General features: G+C 38.0%; 1 protein-coding gene across 1 annotated transcript in view; it reads left to right on the top strand.

The window, feature by feature from the left end:
• Window positions 1-27,128, top strand: part of F8 (coagulation factor VIII) — a 269,846-nt gene that overhangs the window by 60,096 nt on the left and 182,622 nt on the right. The window contains exon 3 of the mRNA XM_053698910.1: window positions 22,828-22,950. Within this exon, the coding sequence (XP_053554885.1) occupies window positions 22,828-22,950 (123 nt within the window). The remainder of the gene's footprint in view (window positions 1-22,827; window positions 22,951-27,128) is intronic.

The following is a 27,128-nucleotide window of genomic DNA, read 5'->3' as shown; positions in this document are numbered from 1 at the left end:
CAGGTTGTATGTTTGGTTTCTTACTATCTGACATGTGCTGAACATTTCTCATTTGTCCACGCTGATGGACTTGAGCTATGACCTATACAACATATCTTGATGTTAAGTGACTTTGCTATGCTTCAGTCCCCATTGATTTGTGATTGGCTCTGATGGACAATCTATAGCCATAGATCTCTGAGTACAGATTTTGCAAGCTTGCTCCTATCTCTATAAAGCAGCGGTTTAGGTCAGCGGTGTGTAGATCACCTAATAGGGCAGCATTTATGTGTTTCTTTCTGTGTGTATCCTTTAATTTGTGTGTTTTTTTATTAAAACTGTTTATATGCTGACCTGTGTTTGTACTGGCGCTTCTTTGAGGGGTAATCTACCTTAATTATATATTTTTGTAAGTGGGCCTTAGGAGTGTTGAAATCCCTCTCTATATATCTGGATTTTCTCATGAATCCTGATTTCTCCTTCTCTTTTTCTTTGTCTTTATTTAAATTTTAGAGGGTCTGCACCAATTTAATTTGCAGTCTAATCCCCTGCTGAGTATACCCATATGGTATTTCCATGTTTTTCTCCACATTTTTGCGCTTTGTTGATATATCCCTCCCTATTGTTTTTTTATTTCTTATATTATATTATATAGAAGAAAGGAACTGGAACAGATAAGGTACTTCTAGTAAAGGTTTATTAGGCCGTGCCAAATACAGAGGACATACACAGAAAGGCCTGATGCATTTCACACATGTGCACATGCGCTTCATATATATGGCTGAAACCATCGTCTGAGGTTGCTGTGTTCCTTGTTCAGAGAGGAAAGTTCTACTCTGTGTAAAGTGTTACTGGGCTAAAAAGCTGCACCCAGGTGGTAAATCGCCATAGAACAGGCTAACAATGTTATTGAGCTGGTTGTTAATTCCTGTGAGTGCGCTTCTCTCTGTGTGTATTAAGTCTCCCTAAAGGAAAAATGTCAAACCAGACATGGTGGCCGATTTAACATGCTGCAAATGCAGCTGTTTCCGCGCGAGCCTTCATAAGTTAAGAAGCAGCGGTCGTAAGACCGCTGCTCCTTAACTCGCCCGCCACCTCTGAAGTGGCAGACAGCAATCATCCCGATCAAATACGATCAGGATGATTGACACCCCCTGCTAGTGGCCGATTGGTCGTGAATCTGCAGGGGGCGGCATTGCACAAACATTTCACCAGTACAGCAGAAAGGTAGTGAGACAAAAGAAGAGAGGCGCACCAATGTGTGTATCAATCGTTACAATTCTGCATGAGCTCCAAGTATTGTATGCACAGGGTACTCACACTTTGACATAGCACACCAGTGTGCTTGTGGAAGCGGGCTGGTACTTAGAGCTGACCAGCTGGCTCTCTCCGGCTCCTTGCTGGATACGGCGGCTTTCCTGTGTGTTGGGCTGTCTGGTAGTGGTGTGCTTGTATTGAAACTCCAGGTTCAAATGTTTTAAAACCTTTTATTATACAAAGTTCACAAGCACAAATTTAAAAAGATACAGATTAAAATATTGCTACGCGTTTCTCGGCCCTCCTGGCCGTTTCATCAGGCATATTAACAACATTAAAAACTCGGCTTTTTATTGCCGCCACTACCAAACAGTTTCTGGGGCCCTCCCCTTTCTCATTAAGTGTATACAAACGAGCCTATCATTGTGATACCTTTAGAAACAAGTGCTAACTCGATGAAGTATAAAAATATTGGAATACATATTGCTTTCTAACAGACACAGTGATCTTTAATAGCGAATTGCAACAGTGTGCATTCTATAACAGTAGTAATTTGATGTTGATACATTCCTTTGTATCGAAAATCGGCAATTTAGAAACAAAAACTCGTCCCTTTGATAGGTGGAACAAGGGACCAATCACAAGGTTCTATACTCGGTGAAAGTTAACACACCCCTATCTGTTGTTTTTGTATCGGAGCAATGCAATCGCCATTCAGTCTATCCAGTTAATCATCATGATGTGAGTTTTGCGTCTTAACATGGTTTAAAGGTATAGAAGTTACATTAACCCTTTATGTTATCGACTGATTTTTGTAGTGAGACGCAAATCCCAAACTGATAAATTGGATTGCCAGATCATTAGAGTTAATAGTGGATCAATACCAGAGCACATAATGATAAAAAATCAATAAAGATTTGTTTAGTGTCTATAGGACTATAGGTGGGCTATTATAAGATATTAGAATATCATGTTGTCACTTTATTTACTCGGCTATGAGGAGGTATAATATGACTATATATTTCTTATGATCGTGCATGAATTGTTTCGCACTGTTAGTTATACTGACCCTAGTATATAATGATTATTGGCCCCCAATCCGCCTATTACTAGCCGTCATGCGAGAATATAAGTGCATATACAGTATGCAAAATAATTATTGGGGGATATATATAGGGCACCCAAATGTGCCCATTACTGGCTATCAAGTGAAGCTATTACTGACCTTCATGTGAAGTTATAGGTGCAAGTAAAATGAATGTTAATTCATGTAAAATGATTATTAAAGGGACTTGGTTGACTCAAATGTGCCTATTAGTGACTGTCAAGTGAAGGTATAAGGACATGCGTGCATAAATCACATTTATCATGTGTTCAATAATAATGGTGCATACTATGCTAGGGGTGTGTGCTTGAAGGATCACTATTCCTTCTGTGGTCTGGAAAGAAGTGAGTGCGTGTTGCTGGTGCAGATTACCCCATATCAGTGATGGGTGAGTGATGTGGTCAAATAGAATTGGTCATATTCGGAAACATTAATAATAATGTGAATTATAGTGATTATAATTAGGTGATAATGTATGATAGAATAAATAAGTGATATCCTAGTGTCTATCTACAGACATGTTATATAATGCAGGTGGAGGCATGTGTGGTGTTGTATGGGTGGGTGAAACTCCCATTGGAGAAGAATTTCTACTAAACTGGTTGTGTACACGGAGGCAAATCTCTAACTAAAAGGCGGCAGAGTCTATTACTTCATTAAGGCCATTGGGAAAAAGGGAGCCAAATCTGAAAATCCAATAGGTCTCCCTTTGGCGGAGTTTAGTGTATCTATTGTATCTGTGGGAGCTGGGAATGCTTTCAAGAGGTGTTATAGTGAAAGGACAAGATTCTCCATTATGTTCATGGACATAGTGCCTGGATACACTATGTTTCATGGATTTTTTCTTAATGTTTCGATTATGTTCGCTCCATCTCGTGCCGACATTTCGAATTGTACGCCCCAAATACTGCTGTCCACATCTGCATGACAGGACATAGATTACATATGATGAACTGCATGTCAGATACTCATTAATGGTAAAAATTTCCCCAGTGGCATGTGATTTGATTGTTTTGGTTTTATGTGTAATTTGTTTACACATATGGCACCTGATTTTACCACATTTAAATACTCCTTTTCTATTGGTATTGTTTTGTGTATGTTTTACTCTGGCTTTCTTGGAAATAACTATCTTGCTGGGGGCTAAAGTTTGTTTGATGGTGGGAGCTCTTTTATAGATCACATTTGGTGTATTTTGTAGATCTTTTTTCAGAATGGGGTCTTTTAATAGAATAGGCCAGTGTTTTTGCAGCACTTTTTTTATACGTTTTGCATTAGAATTAAATTGTGTAACAAAGCAGGGTTGTTGAAGTATTTCTATAGTGTCATTATTGGATTTTCTTGTTTTTTTAGTGCAAAGAATACTTGATCGATCTAAGTGATATGCTTTCTCATATCCGGTCATGATAATATCTCTAGGATAACCCTTTTCTTCAAATCTCTGGATAAGGATTTTTGATTGTTCACAAAATTTATCTAGTGAGCTGCAGTTTCTTCTAATTCTGCAGAATTGGCTGTATGGTATACTTTTTTTCCATTGATGATAATGATTGCTATTGTAATGGAGGAAATTATTACAGTCCACAGTTTTGAAATATGTGGATGTGGCTATATTATGTTCAGTATCCCATGTTAAATTTAAGTCAAGGAATTCGATAGATTCTCGTTGGATCTTGGAAGTGAATTGAATGCCCATAGAATTATTATTAAGATATGTACAGAATAAACTAGCCTCCTCTACCGTGCCCTTAAAAATAAAAATCAAATCATCTATATAACGGCCATAGAACACCAGGCTTGCCCCCCAGTTGGAGTTGTAAATATATTTCTCCTCAAAAAATCCCATGAAGAGATTCGCAAAGCTGGGGGCAAACCTGGTGCCCATGGCCGTTCCCTTAATCTGCAAATAAAAATCATCTAAAAATTGAAAATAATTGTGTTTGAGTATAAAGTCAATGAGTGTCAGAATATATTCTTTTTGAATATTAGGCATATAAATATCAGTATCTAAGTAATACTTAGTGGTGTAGATACCTAGTTCATGAGATATATTAGAGTATAGGGCGCTGACGTCAGCTGTTATCCACAACGAACCCGCCTCTTGTTTGAAATCTTTAATTTTGAATAGTAAATCAGTCGTGTCACGGATGAATGAAGGCAAATTATGAACATGCTTTTGTAAGAAATTATCAATGTATTGAGATAACCTGTCTGTAATGCTATTGATACCCGCAATTATGGGACGACCAGGTGGTTTGAAGCGATCTTTGTGTATCTTTGGAAGATGGTAATAGTAAGGGGTAGATGGATGGGTAGGGGTAAGAAACTTACGCTCTTTAGTGTTAAGGATCCCCTTACTACCACCATCCTCCAAAAGACACAACAGTTTTTCCAAAAATACAGATGTGGGATCAGTGTCTAATTTCCTGTAATATTCATTGTTAAGGAGAATGTTATGGGCCTCACTGACATAGTCATTATAGTCCTGTAGAACAATCCCACCCCCCTTATCCGCCTGCCTTATTACCAGGTGGGGGTCGTTAGCCAGGGATCTTAATGCTTTTTCTTCATTAGGCCATAATCTCATTTGTTTATTTAGTTTACTGGGAAGTTTGTTAAAATCTTCCATTACCATTTGTTGGAAAAGATCTATGTATGTGACATCATCCTTGGGGGGGTTAAAGTTGGATGGTGGTGCTAGTGTCGTATGAATATACCCTTCCAATAGATCTTCCATCAATAGATCTGGTTCAGCATAGATAGTCTTTGTCTGGCTATTCATAGAATGGGTGATGATGGGCATACCCTCCACATTCCTTTTTCTGAGATTTTTTATGGAAAAGTATCTCTGTAGAGATAACTTCCTAGTGTACTTGTTTAAATCAACAAATAAGTCAAATAATTTGTGGGGGTTTGGTGGGCAATAAGACAGGCCCCTACCCAAAATTCTGATCTCGTCATTAGTTAAACTATGTGTGGATAAGTTGAAAATACCTTTGGCTAGTTTTTGTAATTGCTTTTTTTGTGTGGTGTTACCTCTCCCTCGTCTTCCCCGTTTGGGTAAGGCCTTTTCTTTTGTTGTTGTTGTTGATGTTGTCCATTTGCATAATGTTGTTGTACCTGTGGTGTATTCTGATGTGATGGTGGAGATGGTGTTTTGGGATTGCCTACATTCCTCCTCCATAGAGGGGCTAAGTTGGGTACCCCTAAAAAATTACTTTTGGATGTAGAGGGAGTCTCTACCCTTTGGTAGCCATTTTGACCCTGGTCATTGGGTGTGTTTGGTGAATTACTATTTTGATAGTCATCACACTGATATCTATGTCCCCCAGACCCATTCTGGAGGGATTCAAATCGATTGTAAACAGGAATATGGTTGGGGTTCTGATAGTCATGGGATTGGGAGTAATTATTTCTATTTTTATTTCTATTATGTTGATAATTCTGTTGATAGTGTTGTTTGTTTTGATAGTTCCTATTATTAGTCTTATGTTCTTCCCAGTGACGTATTTGTGCTGATACTGGTGTATTTCTGTAATTATGGGATGGTTGTGCTGGGTGTGTATTTTTGGGGTTTTTGTTTTTATATGTTACTCTATTCCATCCATCATTGTTCTCTGTAGGAGCTACTGTTTTTTTGTTGTATGTATATACTATGCCTTCTGCATAGTCCTCCTCATCCCTTTTGAATTTTTCGTTTTTTATTCTAATAATGTCATTCTGGTATTCATCCACCATTTTGATGGTTTCTATATTTAATCGATTATATTCGGAATGATCTTTCATAGGCTCCAATTCTTTTTGGATTGCTTCTATTTCTTTCTCTAATGTCTCAACTAGACTCTGTCTATGTGCAATTAATAAATCTATAAGTTTAAAAGAGCATTCATCCAATATTTCATACCATTTGTTAGTGAGTTCTTGGTCGTTTTTAAAAGAGCAATGTTTAAACAATCTAAGTCCTCTAGGGATTTGCTTTTTTTCTTTGTATTTTTTTAAACAATCCAGGTCCCACCAGTGTCTCTGTTCATTTTTTAAGAGATCACCCAATTTATTAAACATGGTGTCTATACTTTTAATTACTAGGGGGCCTGGACTGTCCCCTTCAGCATTGGATGGAGGGTTGAAAGAATTCCTCCTATTATTTCTCTCCAGTGCTGAAAGCATGATGGTACTAAATATGTATTGAGCCTATATGACTTGATACTTATAGGCGTCTGGTCAGTAGTGACCCCCCTAGTTCTCCCGTGTATTGATAAACAGGGTACTGTATAAATAAAAAAGTAGTGAATGTTAGTCCGGCTGCACCTCTGTGTAAAGCTAAAAAAATGTGAGCTGAAAAGTAGATAGATGACCTAGGTCACCAGAGGGCGCTCTTTGTGCATAACGTATAAAATAATAATAATGATAATAAATAAATTAACGGAAGGTAACCTCAATAGAAAATGTCAAAATCACAATTCGATAACCAAATACAATGTATAATTACAATTATTTATAATTACAATTATTTATAATGAAAAGTGGAACCTCATTAAATGGCGTTGGGTTGAATGTCCGTGATAGGTGAATGTTGGGTGTATGCTCCTTGGAATCCTGGCAGTCCCAATATGTCTCAAAATTAGGCACACTTTCTCACGGCTGCACTCTCCGAAACGATCCTGGATTGGAAAACGTGTTTGCTGAAAGGTAGTGAGACAAAAGAAGAGAGGCGCACCAATGTGTGTATCAATCGTTACAATTCTGCATGAGCTCCAAGTATTGTATGCACAGGGTACTCACACTTTGACATAGCACACCAGTGTGCTTGTGGAAGCGTGCTGGTACTTAGAGCTGACCAGCTGGCTCTCTCCGGCTCCTTGCTGGATACGGCGGCTTTCCTGTGTGTTGGGCTGTCTGGTAGTGGTGTGCTTGTATTGAAACTCCAGGTTCAAATGTTTTAAAACCTTTTATTATACAAAGTTCACAAGCACAAATTTAAAAAGATACAGATTAAAATATTGCTACGCGTTTCTCGGCCCTCCTGGCCGTTTCATCAGGCATATTAACAACATTAAAAACTCGGCTTTTTATTGCCGCCACTACCAAACAGTTTCTGGGGCCCTCCCCTTTCTCATTAAGTGTATACAAACGAGCCTATCATTGTGATACCTTTAGAAACAAGTGCTAACTCGATGGAGTATAAAAATATTGGAATACATATTGCTTTCTAACAGACACAGTGATCTTTAATAGCGAATTGCAACAGTGTGCATTCTATAACAGTAGTAATTTGATGTTGATACATTCCTTTGTATCGAAAATCGGCAATTTAGAAACAAAAACTCGTCCCTTTGATAGGTGGAACAAGGGACCAATCACAAGGTTCTATACTCGGTGAAAGTTAACACACCCCTATCTGTTGTTTTTGTATCGGAGCAATGCAATCGCCATTCAGTCTATCCAGTTAATCATCATGATGTGAGTTTTGCGTCTTAACATGGTTTAAAGGTATAGAAGTTACATTAACCCTTTATGTTATCGACTGATTTTTGTAGTGAGACGCAAATCCCAAACTGATAAATTGGATTGCCAGATCATTAGAGTTAATAGTGGATCAATACCAGAGCACATAATGATAAAAAATCAATAAAGATTTGTTTAGTGTCTATAGGACTATAGGTGGGCTATTATAAGATATTAGAATATCATGTTGTCACTTTATTTACTCGGCTATGAGGAGGTATAATATGACTATATATTTCTTATGATCGTGCATGAATTGTTTCGCACTGTTAGTTATACTGACCCTAGTATATAATGATTATTGGCCCCCAATCCGCCTATTACTAGCCGTCATGCGAGAATATAAGTGCATATACAGTATGCAAAATAATTATTGGGGGATATATATAGGGCACCCAAATGTGCCCATTACTGGCTATCAAGTGAAGCTATTACTGACCTTCATGTGAAGTTATAGGTGCAAGTAAAATGAATGTTAATTCATGTAAAATGATTATTAAAGGGACTTGGTTGACTCAAATGTGCCTATTAGTGACTGTCAAGTGAAGGTATAAGGACATGCGTGCATAAATCACATTTATCATGTGTTCAATAATAATGGTGCATACTATGCTAGGGGTGTGTGCTTGAAGGATCACTATTCCTTCTGTGGTCTGGAAAGAAGTGAGTGCGTGTTGCTGGTGCAGATTACCCCATATCAGTGATGGGTGAGTGATGTGGTCAAATAGAATTGGTCATATTCGGAAACATTAATAATAATGTGAATTATAGTGATTATAATTAGGTGATAATGTATGATAGAATAAATAAGTGATATCCTAGTGTCTATCTACAGACATGTTATATAATGCAGGTGGAGGCATGTGTGGTGTTGTATGGGTGGGTGAAACTCCCATTGGAGAAGAATTTCTACTAAACTGGTTGTGTACACGGAGGCAAATCTCTAACTAAAAGGCGGCAGAGTCTATTACTTCATTAAGGCCATTGGGAAAAAGGGAGCCAAATCTGAAAATCCAATAGGTCTCCCTTTGGCGGAGTTTAGTGTATCTATTGTATCTGTGGGAGCTGGGAATGCTTTCAAGAGGTGTTATAGTGAAAGGACAAGATTCTCCATTATGTTCATGGACATAGTGCCTGGATACACTATGTTTCATGGATTTTTTCTTAATGTTTCGATTATGTTCGCTCCATCTCGTGCGGACATTTCGAATTGTACGCCCCAAATACTGCTGTCCACATCTGCATGACAGGACATAGATTACATATGATGAACTGCATGTCAGATACTCATTAATGGTAAAAATTTCCCCAGTGGCATGTGATTTGATTGTTTTGGTTTTATGTGTAATTTGTTTACACATATGGCACCTGATTTTACCACATTTAAATACTCCTTTTCTATTGGTATTGTTTTGTGTATGTTTTACTCTGGCTTTCTTGGAAATAACTATCTTGCTGGGGGCTAAAGTTTGTTTGATGGTGGGAGCTCTTTTATAGATCACATTTGGTGTATTTTGTAGATCTTTTTTCAGAATGGGGTCTTTTAATAGAATAGGCCAGTGTTTTTGCAGCACTTTTTTTATACGTTTTGCATTAGAATTAAATTGTGTAACAAAGCAGGGTTGTTGAAGTATTTCTATAGTGTCATTATTGGATTTTCTTGTTTTTTTAGTGCAAAGAATACTTGATCGATCTAAGTGATATGCTTTCTCATATCCGGTCATGATAATATCTCTAGGATAACCCTTTTCTTCAAATCTCTGGATAAGGATTTTTGATTGTTCACAAAATTTATCTAGTGAGCTGCAGTTTCTTCTAATTCTGCAGAATTGGCTGTATGGTATACTTTTTTTCCATTGATGATAATGATTGCTATTGTAATGGAGGAAATTATTACAGTCCACAGTTTTGAAATATGTGGATGTGGCTATATTATGTTCAGTATCCCATGTTAAATTTAAGTCAAGGAATTCGATAGATTCTCGTTGGATCTTGGAAGTGAATTGAATGCCCATAGAATTATTATTAAGATATGTACAGAATAAACTAGCCTCCTCTACCGTGCCCTTAAAAATAAAAATCAAATCATCTATATAACGGCCATAGAACACCAGGCTTGCCCCCCAGTTGGAGTTGTAAATATATTTCTCCTCAAAAAATCCCATGAAGAGATTCGCAAAGCTGGGGGCAAACCTGGTGCCCATGGCCGTTCCCTTAATCTGCAAATAAAAATCATCTAAAAATTGAAAATAATTGTGTTTGAGTATAAAGTCAATGAGTGTCAGAATATATTCTTTTTGAATATTAGGCATATAAATATCAGTATCTAAGTAATACTTAGTGGTGTAGATACCTAGTTCATGAGATATATTAGAGTATAGGGCTCTGACGTCAGCTGTTATCCACAACGAACCTGCCTCTTGTTTGAAATCTTTAATTTTGAATAGTAAATCAGTCGTGTCACGGATGAATGAAGGCAAATTATGAACATGCTTTTGTAAGAAATTATCAATGTATTGAGATAACCTGTCTGTAATGCTATTGATACCCGCAATTATGGGACGACCAGGTGGTTTGAAGCGATCTTTGTGTATCTTTGGAAGATGGTAATAGTAAGGGGTAGATGGATGGGTAGGGGTAAGAAACTTACGCTCTTTAGTGTTAAGGATCCCCTTACTACCACCATCCTCCAAAAGACACAACAGTTTTTCCAAAAATACAGATGTGGGATCAGTGTCTAATTTCCTGTAATATTCATTGTTAAGGAGAATGTTATGGGCCTCACTGACATAGTCATTATAGTCCTGTAGAACAATCCCACCCCCCTTATCCGCCTGCCTTATTACCAGGTGGGGGTCGTTAGCCAGGGATCTTAATGTCTGCCCGACAGTTAATAAATCTACCCCATGGACTCCTTGCTCAGTGTGCTTAGAGAAATATGTATACACCTCACTGACGAGGCCCAATGAAGGGCGAAAATGATTGTCTGGGGTTGCTGTGTTCCTTGTATTGCCATAGAACAGGCTAACAATGTTATTGAGATGGTTATGTTTATTTCTGCGAGTGCGCTTCTCTGTGTGTATGTATATACCAGCGGGAAACATATTTTTATGCCATTTACTGATGGTTTGCCACTTTTTTTCTATCTAATTCATGTCAAAATATACCTCTGTTGCACTACACACTTACATATTTATTCATAAAAGTAAGTGGGTAAAAACTGAGTCTTATGAATTCTAGTGCCAATCATCCTTATTAACTATATATATATATATATCAATTTGAGCAAAATGACAAAGTGGGAAGCAGTTGCTAGCTTGTTGAGCTCTATAGAAAGTATAACGCAAATGTTATACCTAATCAAAGTTAAATTCAACTAGTGGTGCATACCCGTTACAAAAATATATCAAGAAAAATATAAGGAAGAAATGGAAATATACTAATAATTATTTCCAAAAAGACAGGGACTTCAGTGGTCTAAAGACCACTGCTCCATAACCCTGTCCACCTGCTCTGAGCAGGCAGACAGACATCGCCGCAATTTAACCCGATCGAGTACAATCGGGTTGATTGACACCCCCTGCTGGGGGCGGCGTTGCACCAGCAGCTATTGTGAGCTGCTGGTGCAATGCTGAATACGGAGAGCGTATTGCTCTCCGTATTCAGCGAGGTCTGGTGGACCTGATCTGCACTGTCGGATCAGGTCCGCCAGACTTTGTTAAATAGGGGCCAGAACCTTCACTAACCGTTGTGGAGGTATAGCCTGGGCAGATTACCAATACGGGATCTAGGTTATCGATAAAATACTCCTTTTTATTGCAGCAAGTCAAAGCAGACATAATACTTGTGTAGCACATGGAAATGCATCATTCACAAGCCATGCAATGGGTTGAAATATAACTAATATTCGCAAGAATTAGGTTGAGTGGTGATATACACAGCTACACCCAGCTGCTCACAGGACCCCTGTGGAATGAAAGCGGTATAACCTGGGCAGGTGTCAATATAAGTGATCTAAGTTGTGCAATCAAAACACTCTAGACCAAGCAATGAATAGGCAGTATGCGAAAAACAAAAATCAACAAAGTAAGCACAAAGGGTTAATAAGCATTAGGCATGAAAGAAAGCTAGCAGTGTGTGGTAAGTGTTCCAAAACCATTCAGAGCCTTTCAACCTTATTTCCCCATGCACAAAAAGTACGCCACTATAGCAAGTGGAAGTTTTCTTTGTAGCAAGACAGCCATTAGACGTTATATGTATGGCCTGTGAAGTGTCTCCAAAAATAGTAGTCAGCTGTTAGCATAGGCACTTGGAGCGTTGGCACATACAGTTCGTGCTTGGCAGAGTCATGAACAAAGTGTTTCAACTGGTGCGTTACCCAACAGGTGACCCAGTGTACCGACTACAGTCACACTTGAATATGCAGCAAGCCGTTCCTGTAGCTTGAATTTGGACAAGCTTCTGCCTGGATCTTTTACAGCTACAGCAGTCTCGGAAGAAGGTGCAGTATGTTGTTGCTGTCACGCACCAGTTGAAACACTTTGTTAATGACTCTACCAAGCACGAACTGTATGTGCCAACGCTCCAAGTGCCTATGCTAACAGCTGACTATTATTTTTGGAGACGCTTCACAGGCCATACATATAACATCTAATGGCTGTATTGCTACAAAGAAAACTTCCACTTGCTATAGTGGCATACTTTTTGTGCATGGGAAAATAAGGTTGAAAGGCTCTGAATGGTTTTGGAACACTTACCACACACTGCTAGCTTTCTTTCATGCCTAATGCTTATTAACCCTTTGTGCTTACTTTGTTGATTTTTGTTTTTCGCATACTGCCTATGCTTGGTCTAGAGTGTTTTGATTGCACAACTTAGATCACTTATATTGACACCTGCCCAGGTTATACCTCTTTAATTTCACAGGGGTTCTGTGAGCAGCTGGGTGTAGCTGTGTATATCACCATTCGACCTAATTCTTGCGAATATTCGTCATATTTCAACCCATTACATGGCATTACATGGCTTGTGAATAATGCATTTCCATGTGCTATAAAAGTATTATGTCTGCTTTGACTTGCTGCAATAAAAAGGAGTATTTTATCGATAACCTAGATCCTGTATTGGTAATCTGCCCAGGCTATACCTCCACAACGGTTAGTGAAGGTTCTATGTGCAGTTGGGAGTGGTTACCCTAAATATACTTCGCAAACTAAATGCTATTTTATTTAAATATATTTTTTGGTACTGGGGTTGATACTGACCGTTCAGGTTTAATCTTGTTTTGTAATACACCATATCTGTTACTTATAGTGTTAAATTAACAAGCCTATATTGTATATTATACTACTGAACTTGCACATCTCCTTCCCTGGGGGATGCAATGTGTCACAATACTTAATTGCATATGTCAATAAAGTGTTACTTTGTTCACTTTAACTTTGGAGCTGTATTATTCTGAAAAGAGTGCTGAAGTCCCTGTCTTTTTGGAAATAATTATTATAAATAAAAATATATATAGGCTTCTCAATAACAGCAAACAAACAGGATTTCTTCAAGTGAGTCAAATTTATTTACGTTTTGGGGAGTAAACGTCCCCTTCCTCAGAACATACGGTGTACAATTACACACCAACTTAAATAAGAAAACTAATACACAGTAACCTTCTACTTCCTGTTCAAAAAAGGTGCCAACATTACATAATTTCCGGTTCCCCCTGTGTCACCCGGAAGTACCCAGATCAAACCCTTCCGGAATTCAGATTAACAACTGTGAATACCAACTACTGTATTTTTGTACTTTCAATGACATGTTGTCATATCAATGATGTCCTTATTAATGTGTATACAACTTAAATACTTTCACAACCAAAAGATCAATCTGTGTCATCATTGCCACCTCGATGTCCGCTCACTACTACTATCGTGCGGCCAGAACTGGAAGTTAACTCCAATCAAAATACTTCTGGTATAAAAATTAACCAATCAAATATTAAGTGTTCTACTTACATTTACTTATAATAACATGTTATCATTTCAATAATGCACAAAATACTGTGTCTATCTCGTCATAATTACACACCTCATTATCAAAAGTATCCCATGTACTCGTTAACACCTCCGTGGCCACTCTCTGTGACTATCATACATCCGGAAATGGAAGTTGCGTCACTTCCGGTTTCGATTAACACGGACCAAACGCCAATACTGACGTTCATTCATGATGTTGTTGGTCACCATTATCGTGTGCTCCTTTTTTGAACAGGTAATCTAATGCAAACCACACTCAACTGGAAAAATTGAATTTAGTGTGAAATAAACAACCATAGTGCATCACATTGACAAACAATTGACAACCAATAGACAAGGAAGACACATGTCAGCTCATGCCTGGTATATAGAAAACCTGACATCCGCTCTGTATCTACATTATGGATGTCAAATCTCTTCGATGCTTGTCTACTACCTTCTTTTGCACTTCATACATTTCACTTAATACATTATTATACATATTACACTTGTACATGCCTATTTACAGCCCACCATCAGAGTTTAAGGCCAATTTACTCCTTCTTGACCAGTTGCTTACTGGTTATTATTTGTTACTGTGAGACAGCCTACGGTCACCACATGTTTCCAAGGTGTAATGACAATACCAAAATGCAGGTCTAGGGGAGAGAAAAGGGTGGTGGTGTGAACCTATACTGATCCACGACATCCCCTCAGAACTCCCATAACCACACCTGGGCAGACACCCCACCCATAGGCGGGAGGCTGCCCAATGTGGTCCCCTTCCACAACCTACTGGTGTCATGTCACCAACAGGACACATATAGGACCATACCAGTCTCACCACTCACTATCATCTTAAGTGAGAGCACCATAGTCCGGTGGAGAGTTCAGTCCCTTCGGGTGTATAGTCCCTAATCGGAACATCCATTGTGCTTCTCATCTGAATAATAGCTTGTTCCTGTCGCCTCCCCTTGTCTGTCTGGGAATATGATTGATCAGGATCAACTTGATTGCAGCTACCGAGTGTTTTGCTGTCAACCAGTGGTGTGCCACCGGTTGATCCGATTCACCTTTCTTTAATGCTGATCTAATGGCAGTTTGATGATTGGCCATTCTTTCTCGTATGGTACCTTGGGTCTTACCCACATAATAAAGGCCACATGGACAGATGATCAAATACACCACAAACATTGTGGTGCAAGTAAGTCAATGATTGATCGTGTACACCTTGTTATCATGCGGATGATTGCATTTCTTGTTTGCTATGATGGCATTGCATGTTGTGCAGTTCGGGCAATGAAAACACCCCTTTCTTGTGCTGATCCGGTCTTTCTCTGTATAATTCTGTATTGGATCCGAAATAACTAACAGATCCCTCAGATTAGTGTTACATCTGTAACCAACCAGAGGACATGCATTCTGTACAAATTTGAGTTTATGGTCAGAGAGCAGAATATGCCAGTGATTTCTTAGCGTCTGTCCAACTTTTGAGGTATTGGGGGCGAAAGTGGTTGTGAAGATTATCTTAGTTTCCGGGTCTTGTTGCCTCCCATTTTTCTGTAGTAGTGTGTTCTGCGTCACATCCTGTATCTGTGCCTTGACCGTGTCCAGAACTGTGGCCGGCTACCCCCTTTGGGCAAATCTATGTTGCATCTCCTGTACCTGTGACTCCCCCTTCTCTCTACTAGAATTGTTCCTAATAGCTCTAATGTATTGTGATTTAATGATCCCTTTGACCAATGAGGGAGGATGACAGCTACGAGCCATCAACAGGGAGTTACGGTCAGTGGGTTTAGAATACAATGAGGTCTGCAACCATGTGGATTCCTTGTTGATCAATAGATCCAAGAATTCAATATTATGGTCACTGCTTGTCATCTTAAACCTGACCGTCGTGTCAGTGTTATTGAATCCTTGGAACCAATTGTGTAAGCTATCTGTGTCACCTCTCCAAATAAAAAAATATCATTGATGTACCTCATAAAAAATTATTTAAGGTACATCAATGCTCCATAGGTAGCAGTTCTCAAAGTCTGCCATGAATAAATTGGCATACAATGGGGCCATATTTGACCCCATCGCCGTGCCTGCCACTTGGAGAAAAAAATATTTTTCAAATTTGAAATATTTTTTAGTCAAGCAGAATTCTGCCAAGTCCACAAGATATTCAATGGGAGGGCCAACATATTTGTCTGAGGCCATCAGTTGTTCCCTCATTGTGTCTAAACAGACTCGGTGGGGTATAATGGTATACAGACTGTTAACGTCCAGTACTACCAATAGATAGTCCTTATCTATTTGTATCTCTCTCAGTAGTCTCAACAGTTCACTAGAGTCAAGAAGAAAAGCTTTGGTATCCTGTACAACCAGCTGAAGTAAAAAATCAACATACTGTGCTATCGGTTGTAGGAGTGAGTCACGTGAAGAAACAATCGGATGGCCCGGCGGTTTACTCAGTGACTTATGTATCTTGGGTATCGTATATAAAATTGGGATTACCGGGGAAGCAGTAATCATTTGTTTGCCCAATGATTCTGTTAAATACCCATGTGATACTCCCGAGTCCACCAGGCCCTGCAACTGTTTCTTGAACTTATCGGTAGGGTCAAATGTCAATTTCTGATACGTGTTGGGATCTTGGAGTTGTGATAAAATATCATCACGATAATAAACATAATCTAACAGCACTAGAGCTCCGCCCTTATCCGCAGGGCGGATCACAATGGTGTTATCATCGCGTAGGCTTTGGATTGCATCACGCTGATTTCTAGTCAGATTATCCCTCCATTTAATCAAGGGAAATCTCTATAGCTCTTGTTCTTGTACCATACGGACAAATGTCTTTATACTAGAGCTATAATTGGTAGGCTCAAATTTGGATTCATGTCCTGCAATGTGAAAGCCTCGACCAACACTTCTCTCTTGATTTTGGAATAATTATATATATATATATATATATATATATATATATATATATATATATATATTTATTTATATATACATTGGAGCCCTTTTCAGTCAAACACCTTGCCACATACTATATCCCCTTTTAAACCTTTTAAAATATTTTATCAATATAAATGTTATATTTTTATAAAAAAATATTATTATTATTATTCTTTATTTATAAAGCACCAACAGATTCCGCAGCGCTGTCTATGGGTACAAAGATAAAAGTACAATAGAGAAACAATACAATAAAAGACAACATTTTACAGACAAATACAGGGGGAATTGAAGGCCCTATTCCCGTGGGAACTTACAATCTAGATGGGTAGCAGGATGGGAAACAGAAGGTGGGGACTGCAAAGGTGAGAATGATATTAGTGAGGAGATAGATGAGGGCAACTGTTAGGTAAGTGAAATTCATTGGTTACTGAGTCGGGTGATAAGCTTCCCTGAACAAAAAGGTCTTTAGGGAACGTTTAAAGGAGGATAGGTAAGGGGAAAGTCTAACAGCTTGAGAAAGTGCGTTGATATATGAGTGAAATACTTTATTCTAATATGTTTTACAAGTGTTTTACACTTTAGTTCAGTTCTCAGGTCATGCTAACGTGATCTTTAGTGAAGTCGCAATATCTATTTAAAGTAATGGGAGTGCTAAACCCTCTCTGATAAATCTCTTTTACCATGGACTTGTATTATAAATTTGCGCTCTAATTTTAGCATGATCAACTGCCATTGTGTCCCGCTGTTTTCTGGGCCTATCTGTTTGGCCACAGAAAATGGCTTAAGCACATAGATAAAGTCAGCTCATGGGCAGCAATGCACTACTGGGAGCTGGTTTAATACAACTGTTGAGCCAATGACAAGAGACAAATGTGTGTACCCACCATTCACCAGCTAGCTCCAAGTAGTGCATTACTGCTGAACATATGTACATATGCTTTTCGACAAAAGATACAAAGAGAACAAAGTACATTTGATAATGGAAGGTAATTTAAATGTGTCTTAAAATGACATGCTCTAGCTGAATCATTTTGACTTTCATGTCCCTCTAAATAAAAGTTAGTACAAATCTTAATATCAAGAGTACAAAGGATACAGGAGAGAGACCTCATATTCTACTGCATATTGCTACAGTTTTTCAACCCTAATTTCCCCTATATTATCTTTCTCCTCACTCTTCATAGAGCACCGGACATGTAAAAAGGAACTACCTTACAAATTCAGAAATACTAAGGCCTGAGAGACTTCTATATAAAATACTTGGTTCAAATAGCTTTTAAAATGTAGGTCACACCATTACCGCTATTTTTGCACTCACGCTCACGCATTAACTTTGCTAGAAGTAAGCTTTTTGCATGTGTCGGGTAGTGTGCGTATTACTATTTCAAAAATAAAAAGGTTTTGCATGAGCGTTAGCCTGACTTCTGCAAAAAGCCCAACATGAAATATCCCGACCACGTTAATGTATTCCCCCATAGACATTAATAGAGTGCAAAAAGTGGTAAAAAACACCCAATAAGTCACGGAAACCCCAATCATGTTTTCTCAAGTGCGCTATACAGACATTAAATAAATATATATATATATATATATATATATATATATATATACATATAAATTATTTCTCAGTCTCTTTATTAGAATACAACCGGAAAATACAGGATATTTGTATGCAGTATTAAAAAAAACAGAAAAAACCCCAGCTTCTATAGGCTAAAGTGGCAAGTATTTAGTGTGACCTCCCTTACACTTGAGCAATAGCAGGAGCCTGGCTCTCTAAACCTAAATGGAATGGAAACCTAATTAATGTCATTCCTAACATCTGTATTAGTTCTACTATTATACTATAACGACTGCCGTGAAAAAGGTCTATTACACCAGGCTTGTGCAAGACACATGTGGTATGAGTTTAATTCATTGGAAGATTGCTAATAAGATCAACTTTCAATCACATAATTCCATTAAAAATGCCAAAGATCACAGAATTTGACATACATAAAATCATGCTTTTGCATTAGCAAGGCCAATCTCAAAGGGATATCGATATACAGACATTTGTAGAGTGTTATAATAAACAGACTGAAAATACAATGGCAGAACAAACAGAAAATAATCAAATTAAGGTACTCCCCTTAGGATAAACTGCAGCCATCCCTCAGTCTTTCCCAGCCAGACTGTCAAATAGGTAATATGTTTGGTAGTAGGGGGCGCAGGTTCAGGGGTATTTCTTTGTCAAGCTAGACAATCCGTCTCCAGCTGCCAATAGTAAGACTCCTCCGTTTCACTAGGAGTAAGAAACTTCCATGATGTATGTATACTCTGTGAGATATATAAATGCAGTATTCTCACAGGTAAGGATTCCCGGTGTCAGCGATGTCAAATAGGAAAAAAACAACAGTCCTCTCATAGGAACAGTATTTTTTTTATAAAAACAGCTCAAAGCGTTTCAACGCACACAGGCGTCTTTTCCAAGAGCAAATAAAAGCATGAAATCTGAAAAGTGCTGAGACTGGGAATCCTTACCTGTGAGTATACTGCATTTATATATCTCACAGTGTATACATACATCAAGGAAGTTTCTTACTCCTAGTGAAATGGAGGAGTTTAACTATTGGGAGCTGGAGAGGAATTGTCTCGCTTGATAAAGAAATACCCCTGAACCTGCGCCCTCTACTACCGAACACATTGCCAATCTAAAAGGGAAATCAGCAAACAAACTGGACACTCAAGATGTGGTATTCAAGCTGCTATAAAGAAATTTGAAGAATCAGGAAAAGTCAAGGACAAAAAAAGGACTGAAAGGCCAAGGAAAGTTTCTCAGAGTTTCTTCTTTGAGAGACCGGAAGGACCTGGCTCAGCATCTGGCAGCTTCATCAGCATGCCAATTTTTGGGTCCAATCATTGACAATAGAGAGTTGGAGAGAGATGGAAGAATGAGTGCTTGTGGTCTTCATTGAAACATGGTGGAGGGCCTGTCCTGGGTTGGGGCTGCATTTCTGCCAGTGGTGTTGGTGATATTGCCTGAATTGATGGGATCATGAATGCTAAAAAGTACAGGTTTAATTCATCATGCCATTCCTTCTGGAAAGCGCCTGATTGGGAATGGTTTTATTTTTCAGCATGATAACGAGGCAGTGAAATCATAATTTGGAGAGAAATCCACCTGATAAAACACTGACAGTCATGAACTGGCCTCCATAGAGTCCAGACCTAAATATTATAGAGGCAATATGGGATCACCTGGACAGAGAAATAAATAAAAGACTGATATAATATTGCAGATGATTACTTCAAAAAGCGTCAGGACAGTCTGCCCAAAAAAGTTCAAGATATGCTTAGTGCCAAGGGGGGTCACACTTGTTCTCAAAATTGTGTTTTTTTATATTTTGTGTACATATTTCCTGTATTTTCTGTTTTTATCTTAATTAAGAGACACAGTGAATATAGATGGTCATTAAAACTTTGCTAAAACAAATCTGATGGTGGCCTAAGACTTTTGCACAGTACAGTACTTAATATAGGTATAGATATATACAGATATATATTTACCGCATCTGGCCAAATGGGACAAGCCCGGGAACCACGTCGAGGTCTCTCCCAATCTGGCCAAATAAGTCAAGCCCAGGAACCATGTTGCAGGGTTATGGGATGTGTACCCGGTTCAGATGTGTACCCATTTGGCCAGTTTGGGATTGACGTTGATGTGGTTTCTGGGCTTGAACCACTAGGCCAGATAGTAACTAACTCTACCATTTTTACTTTTAATCTTAGCTGTGGGCTTGCAATTGAGTGCTAGACTTCTTCTGTGTGTTGTGTTCATTTGTTTTGTAATTTTCCCTATGGGCTTTGCACCCTGACTTGTCTGGGGTAACTGCCTGTGTCTCTCTGGGTACTGTGCAGCTACCTGTAAATGATACTGAGCACCCAGGGCTGCACATTTTGCAGGGTTATAGGATGTGATTGTGTACCCAGTCCAGTTTGAGAGTGCAGTCCCCTTCCGTGTTTTATATGTGTCTAGGGAGATTACATAAACCTGTGCACCCTTGGGAGGTTCCAAGTTTGATTGAGAACATGCATTGTTGGCTGTATTAGGGACCTAGGTTGGGAGAGACCTTGACGTGGTTCCTGGGCTTGACCCATTTAGCCAGATGTGGTAACTAACTCTTCCATTTTTGCTTTTAATCTTATCTGTGTACTTGCAAGTGAGTGGTAGACTTCTTCTGCGTGTTATATATATATATATATATATATATGTAAACGATAAAGAAGGGATCCAGGCATAATCAAGAGTCCATTAAAAAGAATCTTTATTGTCATCGAATTAAAAGAAGTGTAGGCTTGAAACCAGATCTGCCAATAGGTTTAAAAGTAATCACTTAGTCTTACATGTTTCAGCCTCCACGGCCGTAATCATAGACAATCATAGACAGATATATATAGACTCCAAGTAAGTGCACTCTCACTCGCCAACCCAAACGCAGACCAGGGTGCTTAGCAGGATATTCAATCAGGGTAAAGATAAGCACTCACTATATATATGTAAATATATTTTTTTATGTGTTTATATATGTAAATATGTCTGTAAATATATATATACACATATAAGTACATAAATAAATATGTTCAAACATATATATATATATATATATATATATATATATATATATATATTTATATATTATACACACATATATGTATATATATATATACAGTGTATATATATATATATATATATATATATATATATACATACATGTATATGTATTTATCTTTATGTTAAAGCCATTTGCAGACTGTTTTTTTCTAACATCTGAGATCTCATATCTTTGAACCCTTATAACTTTCTATTGCAATAATTTTTAAAAATAATTTTTATTAGATAGTGTTATTATAAGTGTAACTGTACTTTAAAATATAATTTTTATGTGTTTTGTGCAACTTTTTTGACTAGCTTAACCATAGTTCTGAAGTCACACTATCCTGACTCACATTAAATTCAACGGTGCTCAAGCAAACGTGTTTACTTTCAACCTGTAATACGCAAACTACTTCTTATGTGTGCAAAGATCTGTGCTAAACCTTTTTTTTGCTTGCGCACAACAGTTAGCGCACCACTCGTAATCTAGCCATAAATGTCTATAAAAAATATCCTGCAAGCAATTTATAGAAGAAAGTATGTCAGCCTATTGGTGGATTTCATTTGCTAAATCTAATTGTTACAATGACTTGAAATATATTTTTTCAGCTATGAGTATGTTTGTTATATTTTGAAATAGTTTAGCATAAAATGATTGGTCATATTATTTAATATTAACTAAAATTATTTAGTGCATTATTAAGGCTGCCTCTTTAAAGTTTGTCCATTCCTTTATTAGTAATGTCATAAATATCAGGACCAGAGTCAGCTTATTTTAAATTTATTGTTTTAAGAATATTCCTTATCTTTGTCCCTTTATTGCACAATACTTTCTACACATCAAATGTCTTGTCCTTTATGTTTTAGTCTCCTTTATACATAAATCTCCATCCTTCAAAATTGTCTGCAGATATACACTGCATCTGCATACAAAATAAATGTCTTTAAAGCATTTTGATAGCAACATGTGCAGTGTTTTACAGATCAGGGACTGTCTGAAAGTATCTTGACTATATTTCCTTTGATGTCAGAGATTGTGCACTGATTAGAAAATCACTGAGCAGACTGTTGGACAAAATAATTATGAAAAAAGTACATTACAAAGTTTGTTTAATATGCATTATTAAATACTTTGACCCAGATTACAAGTGGTGCACTAATGATAGTGCAGGGTGAGTCTTTTGCTTGCGCACTACATTTTTACTCTCAACAACTAGCGCAAACATGGGCGCGATATTTATTTACCTTGAGCGCAGTAAGCGATCAACTGCACTAAAAAATGTATTGCTCCATATGTAATGTAGGCCTTCATGGGAAACTAAGTTTTGTGTTTTGTGTCCCTTTAAGCCTTTTTTCAACTAATGTGTCCTTTTGTGATCTCTTAGGTCTCTTAGGACCCACAATTCGAGCAGAAATGTACGATACCATCATCATCCACTTTAAGAACCTTGCAAGTCGTCCATACAGTGTGCATGGGGTGGGAGTGTCATATGGAAAAAGCTCAGAGGGTAAGGAATCAGCTGTGTCCTAATGATCAGGGGCTGGCTTAGGGAGAATACAGGTATAATATAATTGTAACTAAATATAAATAAAATTGTGTGCTACTCTGAGGTGGCTCACTAATATTAAAGGGACAGTCTACTTGAACATGTTTATTGTCTAAAAAGATAGATAATCCCTTTATTACTCATTCCCCCAGTTTTGCTTAACCAACACAGTTATATTAATACACTTTTTACCTCTGTGATTACCTCTGCAGCCTGCCTTCTTATTTCAGTTCTTTTGACAGACTTGCATTTTAACCAATCAATGCTGACTCAAATATAGAAATGTCTGCAATGTAGTAAGTTTCACTTAAAGCATATTGATGATTTACAAATGTAGCTAAAATAGTGTAGTATGAGAGACAATTAATATTAGTAATATTTTTATGATAATTCAAACAGATGTAAGCAAACTGTTACTATTCTTTCCAGACAGGAAGTGCAACTGCAAAGTTAATTTAACTATCCCCCCCATATCTATATATATATATATATATATATATATATATCTATATATATATATATGGAGTTGTCCCTTACTGTGTATTATATATATATAAAATAAGTTATCTCATACTGTGCAGTTCAACATTTAACATACCCTTTTTTTGCTGCTGGTGATATTTTAGTATGGAGAGAAGGGCTTATGATCACGCAACTACAGACCCCTGCTGGTGTCATGAGGAAAAAAAATGAAATAAATTGTTATCTTGCTATAATACACCGTGGTCATGATGTAAGAAATACATCTTTAACAGTCTCTACAATTTAACTATTTCTCTCAAACAATGTGGTTATATCGTACACACAAATTAACTATTTTATATGCACGATGTTAAGGGGTTACATTTCTTACTTGAATCCAGTCAAGCTACTACCAACCCCCCAATTTAATAGCCCATACATTCAATAAAAACACGACACTCGGGGTTGGGAGAAAACCAACCTCCCCCAACGGGGGGAGGGGTTGTTTTATTAATACATATTTAAATACTTTAAATAACAAACTGCTAATAGCCGGCAAGATAAACTTGTCCTATCAACCCACTAAGGGGTGTGGCCGCCCTGGGAATGAGAGCGCCCTCATTCCGCCTACCTGTCCGCTCAAGGAAGATCGCCCAGCGAGCCGACCAATACCTAGCCCCTCGGCGACTAGGGTCCTAAATGTCCACTGTCCCTTCCTTCTATACTTGTTCCTGTAAATTTGACTTTGTTGCCACACCCCTTTCCGCCACCCTGAGAAAGCATGCCGCCATGCAAACTCCCCAACTACCTAACGGGTTGAGAGGTCTCCAAAACTGGATAGTCATCGGTCCCCCAGCCAAAAGATTGTTAGTCCCGAAGAGAGACCCCATACCAATTAACGTCCTTGGGCTTACAAAGCTCCACATGACTATGTAGCCCCCTGCCAAGGGAAGACTAAGCCAGCTGAAATCACGAACAAACTCCTTTGTCTGCTTCAGAACCTGTAAAGCAATAACATAAACAAAAACAGGGAGGGCTGGGAGGGAAGACAAGAAACAGGTTAGTGATTCACTTTCTGTTCTACAGTTCTTTTATCACCTCTGAATCTCCGCCTCCTAAGCTCTAGCTGTCCAGCACACTACACCTCTTTTTTAACCCTTTCCTCTCTTTCCTTTCTTCCAAATAAATTACCCCTTAAATTGTTCCGTCCCTAGGTAGGTCCTTCACTTTCCAACTGTATAAAGAGGGTGCCAGTTTCTTCCATTCTTAAAATGTTTTAGTATTCTAATTTCCACATATTTACTCGCTTTTCTGTTTCTACCATTGCCCTACAACAAACAATAGGAAGTTTATATAAGCTTTTTTTTTTTTTTTTTTTTTTTTTTAAACTTCTTTTTATTGAGAAAAAGTAGTACAAATATAATGAGAGCTCTTGTACAACAATCAAATATTTCCAATACAGTCAAGAGAGAAAATTGCAAGGTATGATTTCAAAATGATAGCATTGCATTGATATGTGTTATAAAAATCTTGGGAAACTGAGTCCAACATAAGAGATAGGTAGTTTTGTAGCTCTCATTATGGCTAGGATTGAGAGGTAGTCTGAATAAATTCTACTGTATACGTCGTAAACCATTACCTGATCTTTATCAAAGCTGTAGGTTAAATACCACCTCTCACAAGTATTTGACTGACTTTCTCATTTTAACTAATTTAAAACAAGACAAAACAAAAACAAAACAAAAAAATAAACCTATACAACAACAACAAAAAACCCCCCATACTATATAACAGCAGGAACAGGTAGGACTGAGTTAGACCCAAGCCCAGCCAGGTGAGTTGATGACGGAATCAATATAATAAGCATAGTCTGAAGATAAACTCGGCAGGGATTGCCAGTATTGGATTATTACATATTATCAATGTACCCTGGTATCGTATCCTAAGGTCCTTCCAGGAATGGCCTGGTACAAATAAGCAATGTCTATATAGTTAGCATAATATGGACCTTTATCGCATAAAATCAGTAAGGGTATAGTGGGACAATTAAAGGAGTTATGTATGTAGGTTTCACCCAATGTATGTTGATGTACCATCAGTTAGATGTCTGGGAATATATGCAAGAGATTTCTTAGCCCGGCACAATGAGCCAGCTTGCAAAGTGTGGTAGCTTATTAATAACAAGGCCTTGAAGGGGTAAAAGTAGTAGTAACTAACTGTAACCTATTATCATAGGTGGTATATAGCAAGGCCTACCAGAATACTGTATTCTACCTATATTCTAAAAGAAGCACTGACAGTTCAGGAGGAAAAGGTACTGATGCAAGGGGGGTCTTTAAAGCTCCTGCCTTTAGGCTGTCATCTGAATTGATGCAGGAAGTATATACTACAGATTTACCAAAATAAATTGCAACTGTCGCGTATAGATCCCTTGCAAGTGATGTACAATACATACAATGGACTACATTACCGGGGACAGCCAGGGTATACATGAGATATCCATATGCAGAGTTTAACAGAGTAATGGAGCTTTTTGAGAATAAGCCATTATTTTTACAGAAGTTTAGATAGGTATTGATGAATCTTTGATCTGCTGATGGTCAATAGACATATTTACAGGGTGGGGTTGATTTATAGTGCTTTAGAGTATGTATCGCATTACTGGAGGCCGCCCAGGCATTTATATGGGATAGCTATAATAAGAGCTTGATTGTTTTATCTAATAGCCCACCCTTAAGAAACCATGTGCCAGCATTTAAGTAAGAAAATATAACTGTAGGACATGAAATGCAAAGGCTGCAGCCCGTTTAGAATGCTATTATTCATATAATTTAATGTCCGAGTGTGTTTTCCCAGGAGTGTTTTAGGTTCCTAGATCTGTCCGAGGGAAGTAATATTGGTGATATGCGCATTGTCAGCTCAAATATAGTTTAGCTAGAGCATTAAAGCAAGACTAATTTACATTGAGAGCGATCCGCACCTGACACATGTAAATTGTTATCCACAATAGACAGTGGGCTAACATTTAAATGAGAAGATATAACTGTGTGATGTGACACATGCGGGCCGCTACCCACCTTAGAGATAAATAATTTATATAACTGAGTATTTGAATGGGTTTTCAAATTTTTACTTATTTTTCAGGGATGCATTAGTTTCCTGGCTATGTCCAAGGTAGGAATTATTGGCTATATTCACATTGTCGTCCCAAATGTGCTTTTGTTAGGAGATAAGTGCAAAGCTAGGATTACACTAGAGGCGGGTTGCACCTGTCACGTCATGTGTGGGGACCCATTTCTGGGGATACCCAGAGCATATGTGGGTTATTCATATTAAGCACTTCACAAGGCAATGTGCCTGTCAGCCGCTCTGGAATCAATCCGGGATGTAACCCAACTGCTAGCGTGAATTGAAAGCACACGCTAGCACACTGAGAAATATCCAGGACGTGACCCACTCAGGAAGCAGATTAGAAGATAACAAAAATGAATATTGTTCCAGAATGCAGGAAAGCCACAAGGATAAAACGTCCCTTTAAGTAGTACAAAGAACAAAAAGGAAATGCTCTTACTTGAAGCTTCTGAAAAAGGTCCTCTTTAGCAGGCTTGTAAAACAAAGGAAAAGTTCTCTTTTGCAGCTTGTAAAAGTAAAAGTTCCTTTTAAGCAGGTGTATAACA

Source organism: Bombina bombina, chromosome 1, assembly GCF_027579735.1.
Source record: "Bombina bombina isolate aBomBom1 chromosome 1, aBomBom1.pri, whole genome shotgun sequence".
Taxonomy (NCBI): domain Eukaryota; kingdom Metazoa; phylum Chordata; class Amphibia; order Anura; family Bombinatoridae; genus Bombina; species Bombina bombina.
This window is presented reverse-complemented; position numbering and strand designations above follow the sequence as displayed.